At 36.8% G+C, this 17,191-nt stretch overlaps 1 protein-coding gene and 1 pseudogene across 3 annotated transcripts; one reads left to right on the top strand and one right to left on the bottom strand.

Moving 5' to 3' along the window:
- The first annotated feature begins 2,259 nt into the window (after positions 1–2,259).
- On the top strand, positions 2,260–4,647 carry LOC143449834 (uncharacterized; annotated as a pseudogene).
- Positions 4,648–6,832: 2,185 nt separating this feature from the next.
- LOC143450760 (uncharacterized) lies at positions 6,833–13,611 on the bottom strand. Of its 3 annotated transcripts, XR_013114773.1 has the most exons (8): positions 13,274–13,611; positions 13,048–13,118; positions 12,249–12,394; positions 10,745–10,887; positions 10,563–10,650; positions 10,299–10,417; positions 8,703–8,857; positions 6,833–8,401 (listed from the first exon to the last, which is right to left on the bottom strand). XR_013114773.1 is itself a non-coding variant. In XM_076951431.1 (7 exons), exons 1-7 carry the CDS (start codon positions 13,588–13,590, stop codon positions 9,701–9,703), a joined length of 1,239 nt encoding a protein of 412 aa, XP_076807546.1. In that variant the 5' UTR covers positions 13,591–13,611; the 3' UTR covers positions 8,877–9,700. The 3 variants fall into 3 exon arrangements, 2 of the variants coding, with proteins under 2 accessions (XP_076807547.1, XP_076807546.1); XM_076951431.1 differs by lacking the exons at positions 6,833–8,401; positions 8,703–8,857 and adding an exon at positions 8,877–10,055; XM_076951432.1 differs by lacking the exons at positions 10,299–10,417; positions 10,563–10,650; positions 10,745–10,887; ... (1 more) ...; positions 13,048–13,118; positions 13,274–13,611 and having other exon boundaries at positions 8,703–8,853.
- Between the last annotated feature and the right edge of the window lie 3,580 nt (positions 13,612–17,191).

Genomic DNA, 17,191 nt, shown 5'->3' with positions numbered 1-17,191 from the left:
TCCTGTTCAATACCCAGTTGTGCCATACCGTTGTGATGCCCTTGGTCAAGGCATTAACAAAACACTGTTCAATGGACCTGATGGACAGTTCTAAATTCGGCCAGTACCACATGAAAAATTTAAAAAAAAATAAAAAATGAGGCTATCTGAGTTACCGGGGCTCCAGCGATTACAAATCGCCCAGCTAAGTCGTGTAAAAAGTTTCCTCGGCCCAAAGAGATTTAAACACATGAGTAGAAACTTCTCTTTTGCGCATGACGTCATGTTTGTTTCTTTTATTCTCTTGGAGCATATTCTACTTTCTCCACGGTCACGGTTCACTACATAACAATAAACATGCAGACGACGACAATGATTTTCAGATCTGTTTGCTGCTGGAACAGATTAGTCTTATTATTACGATGCAGTTATTGGGATCCATTGGGTGTTAATTTTAATTGAAATTAATTATTGAAATCAGGTGAGAGTTTTAGGTTCAGCAATTAACTTAGTTTCAGTTCCTTGAACTGATAATGCTGCTGTTTTGTATCAAGGCATGGCTTAGCCTACTTGAGTTGCGCGGGAAGATTTTTTCGTTCACCACATTTAAGGTGAAAAATAAAATGAATGGATGAAAAATTTAGATAGACCGAGTCATATTGTATTGTTTCATCTGCGCATAAAATTTCGCTCCACGCGCAGAATAAAAACTTCAAGTAATAACTTAATAATTAACTTCAAGTTGACATCCATTAGATCCCAACAACTGCACCACAATAACAAGATCTGAAATCAGACTTTCAGTAGCCTATTTTAATGACACAACACCTGCAACATAAGGCCTATGCTAATGAGTAATGAGTTTAGTTGCTAATTGCCTGGTCGAAGATAAATGTGGTGAACGAAAAAATCTTCCCGCGCAACTCAAGTAGGCTAAGCCATGCCTTGATACAAAACAGCAGCATTATCAGTTCAAGGAACTGAAAATAAGTTAATTGCTGAACCTAAAACTCTCACCTGATTTCATTAATTAATTTCAATTAAAGTTAACACCTATTGGATCCCAACAACTGCACCCTAATAATAAGACTAATCTGTTCCAGCAGCAAACAGATCTGAAAATCATTGTCGTCGTCTGCATGTTTATTGTTATGTAGTGAACCGTGACCGTGGAGAAAGTAGAATATGCTCCAAGAGAATAAAAGAAACAAACATGACGTCATGCGCAAAAGAGAAGTTTCTACTCATGTGTTTGAATCTCTTTGCTCGGCCCGAGGATAAGGATTATCATACCATATCCATAGTTTCAAACTGAACTAGAAAATGTTAGTTTTTAGATTAAAACTAATTAAAAACCGGCTGTATACGTCGATTCCCCAAAAAAGATTTGTTAACACAAACCTACTTACAGAGGGGCCAATAGTGTGTGCTAATTGTCATAATTAGCCCTTATTCCTAGGGAATTCTCGAGCAGATCTGATGATTTTATGATGTTATTTGTGTTCTATTTCTTGTTTAAGAACATATTTTGACTATATTTTGTACTATATTTTGACCGTGTTTAGTATACACGACCCGGTTTTGATTACACGTCACTCGTACTACAGCGCTCAATGCATTATTTCTGATATACTGTCAGTCTGATATTGTCAGTCATAACACTTCACTCCATTGTAAACATTCGATTCCTTTTGTTACTCTTAAATGCGTTCATAATGATAAATGTATCATTTTGTGATGTAAGTTATTACTTTTAACTTTAGTATGCAAACTACTACGTTCACTTTCACACTAAATATAGGGCTACCATATGTCCTCTTTTAGGAGGATTTGTCCTCTTTTTTAAAGAAAAATGAATTGTCCTCCGAGTACACTGAAAAATTCCCAAATGTACTCCTTTTTTGCATTTTGCACTTTCTTGCTTATATTTTCAACAGAATTATATGTTTATGTGACTTTTCGGCATGAGGCCTAAGTCAAGTCAAATGAGTTTTCAGCGACAGAATGAGGTCTAATCATTTTTCAAATCATTGTTTTAATTTAGACAAACATAAAATCTAAATAAAGCTAAGCAATAATGCCCAAGAAGAACACTGTGTTTTCTGATGAATTGCGGCAGAAGTAGGGGAAAGTGGTGTAAATTGGATCCTCGTGTAAATCGGACCCCGGCTGATTTGAGACTAATAGCGGTAGGTGACGTCACAAATATCACGTGACATGGAAGAGGTTAGCAAGACATCTTGGCAGGAGTTGTGTTTGGTCTAGTTACGAAAACGCAAGTAAACTATTAGGGGTGTTTGATCTTATTTTAATTGATGCGTTATTTCGATATAATCGGAGGCTAGAGGCAGGTAGGAAAATAATTTAAACGTTTCGAGACAACTAAAACATTCGCAGATACTGTACCATGACAGTATTAGACTGTCAGTTTGAGATGTTAGTGAAGAGCCTGAAAGAAATTTCAGCTTAGGTTTGTGTAAAATGGACCCCAATAAAACGTGTAATTTGGACCCAAATTACAAATTACACGTGGAGGCAGATAACATTACCTGTTTTCTTAGGGTATTAAACTGTCATTTTGTGATCCTTCTGATCTTGAACTTAGTACAAACATGACCACAAGAGCTGAGCGTAAGAGCAAAAGAGTGTATGGAAAGTGGGATGAAGAAGCGATGCGACATGCAATAGAGGTTGTAAGAGATGGCACAATGGGTACAAAAAAGCAGCCAAACAGTTTGATGTCCCCAAAACGAGTCTTGTTAGAAGACTGAAAAATATGAACAAGAAAGATCTTGGCAGCCGCAAGATGTTAGGAAGATCTACTGACCTCCCGGAAGAGATTGAAAACCAATTGGCAAAGCATATTGAAGATATGGAAGCCAGGTTTTATGGCTTGACATTGATGGACCTTCAAAAGCTTGCATTCCAAATTGCAAAAGCAAATAACATTTCTACTAGATTCAACACAGAAAAGAAAATTGCTGGCTATGAATGGGTGAAAGGATTTCTGAAAAGGCATCCAGAAATATCTCTTTGATCCCCGGAGGCAACATCACTAGCGAGAGCATCCAGATTTAACAAACCACAGATAGCTAAGTTTTTTGAACTCATTCATGAAATTTATGAAAAGAACAACTTAACTGCTGCCAGAATTTATAATATGGACGAATCTGGGATAAACGTTGTTCAGAAATTGTGAAAAGTTTTAGCTAAGAAGGGGAAACATCAAGTTGGCTCGATAACTAGTCAAGAGCGAGGACAAAATGTGACGGTTATTTGCTGCATGAGCGCAGCAGGAAATTTTGTCCCACCAGGCTTCATCTTTCCACGAGTGCGTATGAAGGATGGAGCTCCACCAGGAAGCATGTTCACTTGTCAAGTGAGTCATGTTTAAGTGTCTAGCAATCCTACCAGGCAAAACCCATCTTTTCTACATTGATGCTATGTGTGCCGACATTGAATCTATGTAGGACTGAAGACCTATTATTATCAACAAATTGAGCAGTGGCTGCGTGCAAATCCTGGACGAGCAGTCTCCGCGTTTCAAATTTGTCGTTTGTTTGGTCTTGCATACGGAAAAGCTGCAAATGTTAGCTGTGCGGTGAATGGATTTTGAAAGGCCGGAATTTATCCAGTTAATATGCTGGTCTTTAATGACAGTGATTTTGCTGCTGCTGATGTCACAGATCAACTCGATCCAGCTGAAAATTCAGATGATCCAATCGCTACCACAAGCTCAGCTCTAGTGGAAAATGCAAGCTCAACTGCAGTTAACACCACTCCTGCTTGCATCAACAAAACAGCTGAAATCAGCAATCTAGTTTCTGACATGGAAGCCAGCCCTGTAGGCCTACTCTCATCCATTTCTTATTCTGAGAAAAAAAAAAGTGTTGTAACTGTCACAGATATCAGCCCTCTACCAAAGCGAATCCGATCTATGAATCCTGGTACTAAACGGCGAAAATCTTCACGTGCCACAATTTTGACAAGTTCTCCTCATAAAAACACTCTGAATAAAAGAGACAGTGATGTGACAAAAAGAGGCGGTGCACAAAAAACTAAACAGAAGAGAGGAAGGAAAACAGAGAACAAACAAAATTCCATCTGCCTGGTGTGTGGAGATTCTGCAGATGAAGACTGGATTTAATGCAAAAACTGCAAGGAATGGGCCCATGAAGAATGTGCTGATATTAGTGATTCCAAGTATTATTACTGCGACAACTGTTCGTAAATGTGTGTTTCTGTTTTTGCATGGGTTGTTCTATTTTTGTGAGTTATCGATGGTTCCAGATTGCACAATCACACATTGTGTAAATTGGACCCCTCATTTGAAAAAATTAAAATTGACTATTTACCAGCAGTGTCATTGAATTAGAAAACTTATACAGTGAAGTTAGGTGCTATCCGAATAAAATTGAATATTGAGTTGTATGTTTTGGCCAAAAATGGAAGGGGTCCATTTTACCCAACAGTTGTGTAAATTGGACCCTTAGCATGAAAAAATTTAATTTGGTAGTGCACCTGCAGTTTAAATTATTTAAGCCCGATACTTCGTTAAGTTGTACCTTTCATGTATGTGATTAAACAAGTGAAGTTTGGAAGAAATCGACCAAAGACTTTTGTTATTATCAAAGATTTTGCTTAAGGGGTCCAAATTACACGGGTTTCCCCTACCCTTGTTTCAGAAAAGGACATAATGATTTTGAAGCTGAATGCATTAGGCTACTTGTGCAGATGCGTATAATTATCCAAAAACATGTGATAAATTCTTTAGACGTAAAACTTTATTTGCATTGTACTTGCTGGAGAAAATGTCCTCTTTTTTGGCGATGAAAATATGGTAGGCCTAGTAAATAGGCTATCAGTAATCGGTATACCGAAACATAGGCTACTATTTCATGTGATGCCTGTAGTTCTGTAACATGGGGTCAGCTCTTATTCCTACGAAATTCTCCTGCAGATCTGATGATATCTGAGCTTTATTCTGTATTCTGAAAACAGTAACCGTCTCGTTGACAACCAATAATAAATAATTAATTATTCAAAACATTGACAGTTTGATTTTGTTACTGTGATGCTTAACTGGCTATCAGGGGTTAATGAATGCGCTATCAATGGAGTCAGATTAGTGAACAACCGATCAAGTAACAATTAAGTTATATATAATATAATAATTAACAACAGTTCACAACCCCAACAATACGTTCAGTTAGCAGAGGTGTACGGGCCATGGACCCTAGCAAACTCAATTTTGGGAGGTCATAAGCGCTTTTAGTTTGCGGCACTCGATCGGTGGATGACCGTTATGGCTCCGTGGTGACTGATGGAGTAAGCGAACAAGGTGCGCTTTCTTCCTAGTTAACACGAGCTGTCCCAAACATAATTTTTATTAAACAATACAATGTGCTATGTGTGCTCGTGCTACAATACTATAGCACTACTCTGTCGGATGCGAACACAAACAAATAGAGGCTAGACCGCTAGACAGTTGACAAATACCAAACATAACCTGCCAACGTACAATCAGTGCAAACGCAGTTAAAGCGATATATCCAAGTGGTGGCGATGTGGCCGCCAAATCAATCCCCCGCCAGATCAGGGCTACGGAGAGTAGAGCAAAACGAAACCCGAGATCGTTAAACCTCGGGGGTGAAGAAAATCGACGTTCCTGCTTTTGCGCTGGTCTCGTGTGATGCATGAGAACCAGATTCCATGTCTGCGCAAAGGCGTCTGATTTCCTGAAAGGCTTGCTTTCGTGGAGGTTTTCTCTAAAGAAGATTTTGTTTGGCCAAAAGCATGAGAAACTTTTGAGGCAAATCTTCCGAAAATGCTCATTGAAAAAAGGTTACGTAACTGATGATTTTCTCATGAGGAGGAAACGATAACGACAATGGCAAAAATGAAAAGTTTCGTTGCAAGACTTCAAATCTAGGCATACGCCACGTTTTCTGTTGTAATATTTTAGTCGTGAGTGCAAACGGTGGTACTCGGACTCACAGCCTTTTTTGCAGTTGATGGCATGTTAACCAAAATTCTTGTTGTAATAGCACAGTCGCTTTGATGTTTTGGAATTATTCAGTTAACTAGCGGTAGATGCTGGCGGACTAGGTGCAGCGTTTGCGTGCCTGCAGCCATTTCCTTAAGGTTTGACTTTGGCGACCGCCAAGAAGTTTTAAGACACCGCAGTTATGTTATCCAAACTATGAAATGTAGGGAAATTAACCATAGATGCCTAAAAAAATTACTTATTAGTAATAGTGCAGATTTTACAAAAGGGCTTTCAGCAATGTAAAATTTTCCGCCGGACATCTGTTAAAGCAAGGGTGCTCAAACTCTTTTAACCCAAAGTCTACTTTTTAAGTAGCTAACCTCCCGCGGTCTACCAGTCTGTGTCAACATCGTAAATCCACACACATCAGTCGCGGTGTTTCTTACTTGCTAATTTAAAACGTTTTCAAGTTCCCCCATAATATGGCAAGCCATATTGGACAAAAGTGAAAACCTTAACGTGTGAGGTATTCGGTTGGCTAAGGGGGGGAAAACGCGCAATTACGCGTTAACAAAGAGTGGAATGGTGGGTAAGGATCGTTGTTGGCCAAAGTGGGCAGAAACGTTTTAGTCCCAAGGCTAGCCGCTGCAAATCTGCAATGTACTTGTAGGCTGGGTTTAATTTATAGGCTGTAACTATGTAGCCTAATCCATTATTACCCCCACAGGATTTACGAAGAAATAAAATTTCTCCTATAAGAAACATTATTGTGATGATCCGGCAAAGTCTAGAACTTGTTCTAATCGCCGATAACTTAAAACTAGTTGAGAACCACTGCCCTATCCGAACGCTGTCACGCTGAGATCAGTAAATACCTGTGCCGTATTTAAAAACATTAAAATATAAACAACAAAGTGCATGGAAAAATAGTTTGCTGTTGTTAGAAAAAGGTTCTTGAAGAAAATGAAAATGTAGGGCAGAAATAGAAACAACAAAATGCTGCTATATATTTTCCAGTAAGTGGGTTGTTCAATAAAAGCGATTGGATCAGAAGATATTAAAGACTCGAGAGATGAGCAATCATCGCCGAGTTTAAAGATTTTTTCAGTTCGAGTATAAACGTTCTAATACCGTATCACAAGAAAGTTCATGTCAACTGAAAGGCGTATTGAAATTAACGTTACTATGCCCATAAAACAGGGATATTTAACGAAAACAACAAATGACGTAAAATATGGGGCAAAATGAAATTCTAGGAAGTTTCTGATATAAAAAGAAATGATTACTTGGTGTGGAGTGCTAAACCGCCAAGAACCAACAATTTTGCTTCCAGTTTGAACTGTAATTTGCTTCGGTTTAATGTCGGCTACAACACTGAAGCCTAGGCCTACTTACTGTATTGTTGTTACCAAATTTGCTGCTAGTTGTCCTACAAAACGTAAACCAACTTTAGTTGAGTAATGTCTGGAGTACAAAGTGGAAGCTCGTAAACTTCGGTTAAAAACGTTTCTTCCAGCCACATTCGTAAACGTTTTGTCTCGTTTTACAGATAGCGTTTTATCAGAATGAATAGATCGGTTTTTATTTTGATGAAAATTTCTAATTTTTCTTCTCTTGTACAAGTGGTTCTTTGATTCTTCTATGTATTCCGGTTTTGGAGATAAAATGCTATTGAGCTTGTCGTCTACGTTTTGCATGTTTTTCTGTAAAGGTTTGAAATTTGCGGCACAACAGGAATGGCCCGTTCCTTTCAAGCTTGTGCACTCTGGTAAAGATAAGCTTCTTTGAGGAACATTATTGAACGACAATGGTGCTTCCAAAGTCTGCCGCATTACAATGTCCGGCGCTGGTGAAATTTTCAACTTTTCTTTTCTTGAAACAGGCGACGCAGGACAGGAATTAAAACCACGTTTGTCGACAGCTTCACTAACAGTAATGTAAACTGACTCGGAAGCTGCGGTGCTCGTTGTACTTTGCTGGCCAGATTCGTCCAGTAATTCATTTGTCGAAATAACTTCGTTATCTTGATTGGATGAGTAGTGTGATGGTCGAAGACACACACAAATATGTCGAGTAGCTGGCCGAAGAACAAAATAATAAATCGGTACAGTGGTAAGTCCAATTACATTAGAAACTATGACGGCAAACACCAAAATCAGTGCGATATCATTTGGTATTGGAGGTTTGACATCTTCGCCTGACATATGAATGGTCTGGTTTGACTTGGTGACATTACTCGTTTCTAATGTTATGACTTTTGTTTGAAAGTATAACTTCAACGTTTCCAAAATGTTTCCTCCTCCGTCTCGAATGTAGAACCACAACAAAGAAATGACTATATTTTCAACCAGGATACAAAAGTAATAAATTATCATTGGATGTCGGTGTTTTGACTGTGGGTGAACTTTGAGATAGCCAAAATTTAAGCAAAACCTAAAAAAGAAATAACTAGTTTCACTTATTCTGTTGGATTTAAGTATATAGGCCTAAGCCTATATGTTGTTGAATGTCTACCCAAAGTTTGCATATGTAGCCAGCTACTATCGTCTACTTGCAAACCGCATAGCACATGTAGTAGAAGATGTAACACTGATTCTATTTCATTTGAAATGTAGTAGACAGCAAAGTATATGTTTAGAAAGCCTAAGGCTAAGCTAATGTGCATTGGAATATGCACTGTATGTTGGAATGAGACAGTGGCCATATTTACTCACAATGATAAACATGTGCTTACCCGATCACTATGTCATAGGCATACTCCCTTAGTTTTGTAGGACAAAATTTTGTTTTCCTCCACATTGTTAGCAACGAGAAAAACAGCCAGTGTGTGAAAAAGAACACAATCCATGCCAATGCATTAATATGAAGAAGTAGTGCATGGGACAGAATCTATCATATGAAGAAAATGCTCTTGTTACAGACCTTAAGGCTGTACGTAAAATAAACAGGCCTATACCTTGTGCGCCATATAGGCGTGACTCGAACGCCACATTTTATATGCATGTTGTCATAGGATCCGCTTTACTCTGATTTGTTTGACACTAAAATTAACTGTATTTTCACTTAAAAACAGGCGCTAAAGAAAAACTTTTCGAGTTTTTGACAATTACGTCAGGTTTTTTTAGATTTAGGATATCCTTAGCAGCACTTTAAGCCCGAGCAGAAAATCGTTTTTTGTGACAATTGTACGGATAGCTTGTGACGGTTACGTCATGATCGAGTCACGAGTTGTTTTGGAAATGCTGGAATTTTATTTTGAGATCTTGTGATTCAGTTGTTGACCAAACTTAAATTCTCCTTAATCACGTTAAGATAAATCACCTCGCTTGAACTGCATGGTGTGCCATATAAATACTGTTGTAATGTGTGCAATCCCTCCTTTTTACCCTTTCCCCTTTTCTTTCTCACTTGTTACGACTGCGCAAAGTAACATTCAGTAAGCTTTGCCCGAAGGTGAAAGCCTTTGTGTCTGATAATAAATAAAATGCGAACTTTATTATTTAGTAATATGTATAGACAGAATTAAGCAACTAACAGCATTGTCACGCCGTTTGAGAAATGAGAACTCATATCATCGAAGCAGAAGTAAAACAAGTTATCAACCATCAATCGTCCTCGCTAATCCTGTACGCGTAGTAATCCTGTAATAGTGTACGCGGTCTTTATGGCGAATATGTTTGTTGTGTAATACTTCAACAAGTAATACACAAACGAATCTTTATTTGTCATAAGCTAAGGAATTGCTTTCAGCATTGTGTGCCTGGCGTCCCACAAAATGGAAAATAGAACCACAGGTTTTTGTACCGTATCAAAGTGAAATGCAGCTATTAGGTATTCAAAAATGGTGTTTAATGTGATGTTGGGTAGGACAATAAAATAAGAAATTGTTTTTCGACCGTAAGTTCGATGTGCGTGATTTAGATGACCATGCTTATCCGAGAATTCATGGTAAGGCCCCTGTAAAATCCTAACGCCACAGATCCAAGAATAGACAATTGCCGTTTTCCTTTGATCATATCTCTTTGCGATCTTTCCTGACCAATAAAGGCTAATGCTATGCCCGACATTGATGCCGTGCAAAATATAACTGCAAAGTAATTGTCCACGTTTAAATGAATGAATTAATTGCACAGTGATACGGACTCTGTACAACTATAGACTTTGGCAATACACTACACTTTTATATTTTAATTTTAAGCGCTTTCCAACAAACACTCAGGTAGCTTTGGGAGTAATAAGTTTATTAGTGAATGCATAACTTTTGTGTTTTTAAGTTATAGGCACTAACCCATAGACTGCAGTAGGCCGATATACGCCCAATACAACTTACCAGTAATTGCAGGTTTGCAACTCGATCATGATATAAAACTGCAGTATCCATTGGGGTGAGCTCTCTAGAAATGCCTCAATCATGCGGATAAAATTGATTTCATATAATTCGGTTAGGAACTAAAGACTAAATGCAGTTTAAATAACGGTACTCGTTTTAATCTAACAGCGTTATTCGTATTCATGTAGTGTATATTTTTAAAATTCCTAATCAACAAAAGCTCAATATGAACTACGTGTGTTGTAATCAAAAGCATAACTATACCAAGTCATCGTAAAACTTCCACCAATTCATGTGGCCCATCACTTCCTGTTGTCTCGATTTAACTCCATAGTACAATGCGCGGGAATATCTATAAGGAATGTTAGAGTCTGATAGTAACAAAGATACGAAATACAGGAGGCCTGATTTATTAAGGTTAACAATGATCAGCTTTCGTTAAACACCTGTACACCGGAGCGATTTGCAAAATGTGTGACATTACTATGCAGAAGTACCGACAAGGATTGGATCTGTGACTGATCTGTCGTTTCCTCTTTTCTATTTTGCTAAACCGAAAATCTTCAACTTCCCACCAAGCGGAAAATGTCTGAAAGATAAGTAAAACACCTATAGGTGTGTAAGACAAGCTTCACACATTTCACAATTTTATTTCAATAATAAAGTTTCACTTGTCTATTATAGCCCAACGTCTCCATACATTTACTTACTGTATTTTCGCAAAGAGGTCATTTGTACTGTTTTGTTAACTGTAGCCTAAACGTAGGAGCGACTGTACAGTAATAAACTGTGATATCAAGTAATAAAACGTGACATCGAGTCATCGAGTAATAAAAATAACAACAAACGATTAAGATTGTTTGACTACAAAAAAACTTAGTATTTTAAGAAAAGATTACAGACAATAATTATTTTTAGTTTCAGGAAATGAATCAACTGGAATGTGAAATGTGAAATGCTATTATTATAAAAAATAGGTATTAAGCCTTTACCTATAGGCTACATCACAAGTATTTGTAATCTACTTTTTTTGGTATTCTTTCTCTCTTTTGCAGGCATATGGGTCGAAAAATAACATTTCTCTGATTTCGTTAGACTCTTAAGTAAATCTTTAACAAACCTGTTTAGACATACGACATAGAAAAATATTGACATACGTGTACATTGTGAAAATAGGTGTTTTGCACAAAGCATATTTTTTAAACATAAGCAATATATTAAAAATCGATAGACAAATAATTTTTCTTCAAACTTGTAAAAGTTTGATTACTTTACGATATGTAGTTTTTAAGTAATAACTAATAAGCGATTGAAAACTATTGTGCAAGGTCGAACACACGCGGTTAATGTCCAAATGTCGCTCACCCAGATTAGATTGGATTAACAAAAAGCCGAAATAACCAAATCAGTGATGTAACGATTTAAAGTAAGTATAGGAAATTATAATAACAGACTTATAGCGTCATTCTTGCTAAAAAATATTATACGTATATATACGATTGGTAGGTAATCCTGTATATCAGGGGTCGGCAACCTTTTTGAGCCGCGGGCCAATTTGATAAAATAAAATATACTGGCGGGCCGTAACTGCCGGGACAGCTTTTCTGAAACGCGAATATCTTACCCTTAAATCAGGGGTCGGCAACCTTTTGCTAGTCACGGGCCAAATGTCGAGCGTACAACTCTTTGGCGGGCCGGAATTTTCATTAATACTATAATTGCTAAATGCTAACACTACAGTTTGAAACTCAATAAGACACGGCGGGCCGTATTCTTGTGATAACTAATTAATATGTCTCGGGCCGGACGATTTCGCATGGCGGGCCGGATCCGGCCCGCGGGCCGTAGGTTGCCGACCCCTGCTGTATATTAAGCCTACTATATTCGTTATATGTAAACTGGTTTTGGGGAAAGTGTTATAAAACCACTTGCTGTATAGTGTATGCTTACATGCGTGATGAATGACGGGAAAATGATGGCAGCTACAGTTAAGCCGAAATAGAACAGACTGTCTTCTTCGGTAGTCAGCCGATCCAAGTAACCAAAAGCATTGACCCAATCCAAAATAAGATCAATGAAGTAGAATGTTATTCCACCTTATTAGAATTCGAATAGATTAACGTTACAGTAAATGCTAAATCATTAATTTGAAACAAGCTTAATAAACTATACGTACAAAAAGTTAAATCTTTATTTGCAAGCAGATAAGTATGGTGTAAGTGAAAACGTAGACATTGTCTGCCACGATGTATTATTTTTGAGCAAAAAGCCTTCGGTCACCAATTCACATTAATTATATCAAAAATACAAATCGTATACAAGCTTGCTGAAAGGTTATGTTAATACTAACTTAGTCCAAACCAAAAATTTACGATAGTGAATCTTTTCAAATTAGCTGCTTTCCAACTAAACAACGCAATTATGGTAGCACGAATATAAGACCTTGTCGGCGCCTAAACAATGTAGATTGCATAAAACTGTGCTATGAAATAAAACATCGGGAAAAATCTTTTTTATACTAATGTAGGACTACAATTAATAGGATAGTTCATATTTAGCAAGCATTACTTCTAATTTAAAAAAAATTAATTTAGTATAAACAAACATGAACCTGGTCGTTTGAAGACTGGTTTGAATTGAAATTTATTACAAAATTTTCCTTTAGGCCTACACGTTTCTTTACTCAATGAACAGTGTTTAAGTAGGCTATAAGCAAAAGGCTAACCATGCAGCTTAAAAAACTGCTTACACTTTTCGTGATGCAATGTCCTGCCTTCGCGAGTAGGCACTGAACCGGACACCTCTCGTGACTTTATGATTCTGAAAGAATATTCGCAATCAATTAAGAGCTAAATATTTAAAGGTTTAATGCATCACATAGCATAGTAGAAAGTTGTATGCGATACCCAGGCGAAATTTGAATAACAAAGTGCAGATAACATGTAAGAAGCAAAGAATGACTATATATCATATACCTTCCATCACTAACTCGGGCATAAACACCATAAATGCTGGCAATGGTTTCTTGACTTTCCTTCCAAATGTGTTTTGTCAGCGAACCTGATAGTCGACGGGATTTCTCTGCACTATCCTCATGACTATACTCAGGTATGGACAAAAATTGTTGCTCCATTTCACACCACAGCAACACTGAATATTTTAGTGTGCTAATAAACTTAATCTTCCTGTCGTATTTTGAACAGCACCTTATATACCTTTCGTTATACTGTCGACTATAAGTAAAATTGCAAACGTTGTAACCCTTAAACTCATGATAATTATTATTAAACATTAGATCTACAGCAAGTATTGAATCCATCTTTTAAACAAAGTGTTGATTTGCGCAGCACAAAAATGTTGTTTACGATTTTAATCAAGTTATTTGCGTTTCTTGAGCCAGAATATTCAGGAAACGCATTTTGCTTAAAGTCTTTACTTAATAGGCTACTCAGCAGCTGTCTTCACGAAATGCTGAATTTAAAACGAAAAATGTCACGAAATGCACTTATTTTCGTATGTATATCTTAATTATATGGATAATTAGGACAAATATTGTCTTGTTCCGTTCCTCAACACCTTCTTATCGTAACACAGAATAGTTATATTTCTTTAGATTCTCCCTGAAGAGCTTTAGACTGATGGTTATAATTTACAAATAGACAGTAAAGGGTACTGATGGGCAATTAGCAATCGGTTAAAAGGTAACTATATAAAGTTATGTGGGACAGCTATATCAGCGACTTTACTCACATAACCGTTCGGTTTTGGTTGTAAATAGCCTACTTCTGAGTTCTGACCAATGCAAAATCTATTTTTCCTGTGTATACGGTAAACTTTCGACTTTTGTGGCTACACCATATATCTTATATATCTATATAGTCATATTTTTGTAAACTCTATAATACAACAAGTATTCAGCCTCAGATTTAAATATTGAATCCACCTTTTAAACAAAGTACTCACAGTAGCAGACTTATTGCTAACAATTGTAAATAATAGCTCAACAGCGTTTGTTATACCTGAATATTCACAAAAACGCATATGCTGCAAAAAAGTTGAAAAATTGACAGTCGTCATCACGATTGCTAAATTTAACGCAGAAAATATCACGAAATACATATGTTTTCTTAGTGTGCATTGGTGTAAGCTGTACATGGCGTTTTCCGGTAGAACTTTAATGTAAGCGTGTTACGCAATACAGATTACAAATAAGTAATATATAGGTAAAAGCAATAAAAATGACAATATAATGACGTTTCATTAATACCAATTTTCTTAAATTAACTCGGAAGTTACGTCAGGGACAAGTAAATAAAGTTACTCTTGTTAAAAAGCTTATTAATTGTACTAAAATAAATGATCAATATCGAAGTCATATTTTTAATTTTACAGCTAGGTGCCTTGATTGAACAAAACTGTGCCATAATATAGGTCGTCGTTAATTTATATTACATACAACTTCAAATGTAATCAAATTTACAGTCCCCAGATATCTCTTTTATCAGCATTATTTGGGGGATACAATTTTTTCCAAAGACTGGGACCGACATTGCGTAACCAATAGCCGCAGAACATATTCTATTGAAAACAGTAATTCAGCACACAATAAGCTATATTAATGACAACATGCATACCTTTATGGAAACAAGTTAAAGACACTCTGGTATAGCAATCATTGTTAACTGCGCAAAAACTAGCATTCATTACAACTATGCAACTCAACATCTTGCGGATACACCTATCCGTTAACTGGAATTTGGAATTAAAATAGCTACATAAGCAGAGCGTAGATATTTGGCTTTGTTAATAAAATTCCTTGATTATGTCAAAACAAAGCAGTTTTTGCAAATCCGAACCTGGAGATAAGTAAAAAGTAAGTTGTCAGCTAATTTATTTCGACGCTGTACACAAAGACTGAACAGAGCATTTCGGTCTCACAAAACGATAAACAAATATAATCTATAATCGCAGTAATAATAGCAGTGTTATAGTGCTGAGTAAAGGGAATTGGAAAAAACTGGAGATATCATATGTAAACAGTAAGAGAGTTGTTTAAGCGTTATGTTATCTTGGCTAGATAATCAACATTCTTGCTGTCGTTTTTATTAACACCATTTTAAACGGTTCCACGACATATGACCGCGGGAAAATGACCGCGAACAAACTCACCGGGGACAACTGAACGTGACGTAAATTGACCGCGAACAAACTGACTGTGATGTAAATTGACCGCGAACAAACTAACCGGGAACAGACTTACCGGAATGAAAATTGACCGGGAGGTAAATTGACCGTGCAAGTGCTGATTTATTGTGTTTAAGTTGATGGTAGTATATTATATGTAATGATACGTATGATACGTACAGCTTCAATCTGACAATTTACTTAACTAAAGTGTCCATTGTTATTGCAATGAGTATATTGTTACATCGCCGGCCAATTTACGTCACGGTTAATTTGATCGCCGGCCAATTTGTTGCCGGTCAGTTGTCCACTACCAGTTGTCGCCGGTGAGTTTGTTCACGGTCACTTCTCGTGATCCCATTTTAAACAAGCTTTTTACTATGTATTGTTCTCGGTATTAATGGTAAAAACTCTAGACTAAAAGTATAATTTGACATAAATGCCACGTCTATAGGCCGAGATATCTTTCATAAAAGGCACATATACACTGAGCAGCGTATATTGTTACTACATTACATATAGTGAACATATTATCGTAATCACAAACTACATTTCAATAAAAACTTTTGTTATTTTTTCGAAAACAGATTTTTAGTACCACATGCCAGTGAAGATCCACAGGGGGGCTTTTTACCCCAATTCTAATCAAAAATTTATTAAGAGTACATAAACGAATTATATGTAATAACCATTGAATTAATTTAGCCTAAAATAGCAATTGCTATCGTTATATGCATTGTGCACATTAATGATGACTTTATACAAAGCAACGTGAGGTTCAGCAACTTTGCTCCATCGATTTAGTACACCGAAATATCATAAATAATGCCGTTTGGAATAAAGATGTCTACTATGGAAGCCTAATACTGAAAACATAAGCTTAGGAAAGTCTTAAGTGAATTTAGTGCAAGAAACCACTGTATAAATGCTTTACCGCATGGCCCAGAAGGCTATTTTACTCAAACGCAATATTGAGTTCAGCTTTGTGAATGTACTTAAATAAAATTTGTTATTGGTTACTATCTTCTGAAATTCGTTGTACATTATCAAATAGTAATTTATAACTTAGTAATGGCAGTAATACCGCCCATTTCCGATATCCAGTGGCATTGCCATTGTAATGTCCAAGGGACATGCATTATAGATATTGCTTCTGTTGACTGTTCAGTGGTTCTGGTGAAAAGGTTCCAAATTTGGGCAAAACGATTTAAAAAATTCCAACAAAAGCTTCGTGTGTCAATCTGACTTACACAGAGACAAGCTCGGTAACTCCGGAACTCGAGCAATAGGAACCACCCCATAATTCACCATGGGCTACCATTAAGGTTGGTCTTTTAGTAACAATAAATCATACGTGTCAAACTCCCGGCCCGCGGGCCACATCCGGCCCGCTTTACAATAAAACTTGGCCCGCAATGTTATTTTATACAATGAACTATTTCCGGCCCACGAGATCATTGTACAGTATAATTTACTTTGTTCAAGCAAGAACAAGATTATAACAAATCGCTCAATACAGCAATACAGCAGTTGCCCCATCATACAATAGAATAAATCGATCTATTCCAACGCTCGTAATTTAGGCTGTTTTTTTCTTTATTGTTTTTTAATTCGTTAATGCTTTTGCTAGGAGATGAATGAAACATAATGATGTAAGACAAGAATAATCAAAAATAGCCCTGTCAAAAATCGTCAAAAACATCAAAAAT

The sequence above is a fragment of the Clavelina lepadiformis genome, chromosome 3 (genome assembly GCF_947623445.1).
Source record: "Clavelina lepadiformis chromosome 3, kaClaLepa1.1, whole genome shotgun sequence".
In the NCBI taxonomy this organism is placed as follows: Eukaryota; Metazoa; Chordata; class Ascidiacea; order Aplousobranchia; family Clavelinidae; genus Clavelina; species Clavelina lepadiformis.
This window is presented reverse-complemented; position numbering and strand designations above follow the sequence as displayed.

Coding starts and splice junctions, on each gene's coding strand:
- LOC143450760 (XM_076951431.1), bottom strand. CDS start 13,590: ATGTTTAATAATAATTATCATGAGTTTAAGGGTTACAACGTTTGCAAT. Junction 10,888..12,248: donor TCCCGTCATTCATCACGCAT/GTAAGCATACAC, acceptor CTTATCTTTCAG/ACATTTTCCGCTTGGTGGGA. Junction 10,651..10,744: donor CAAATCGCTCCGGTGTACAG/GTGTTTAACGAA, acceptor CATTCCTTATAG/ATATTCCCGCGCATTGTACT.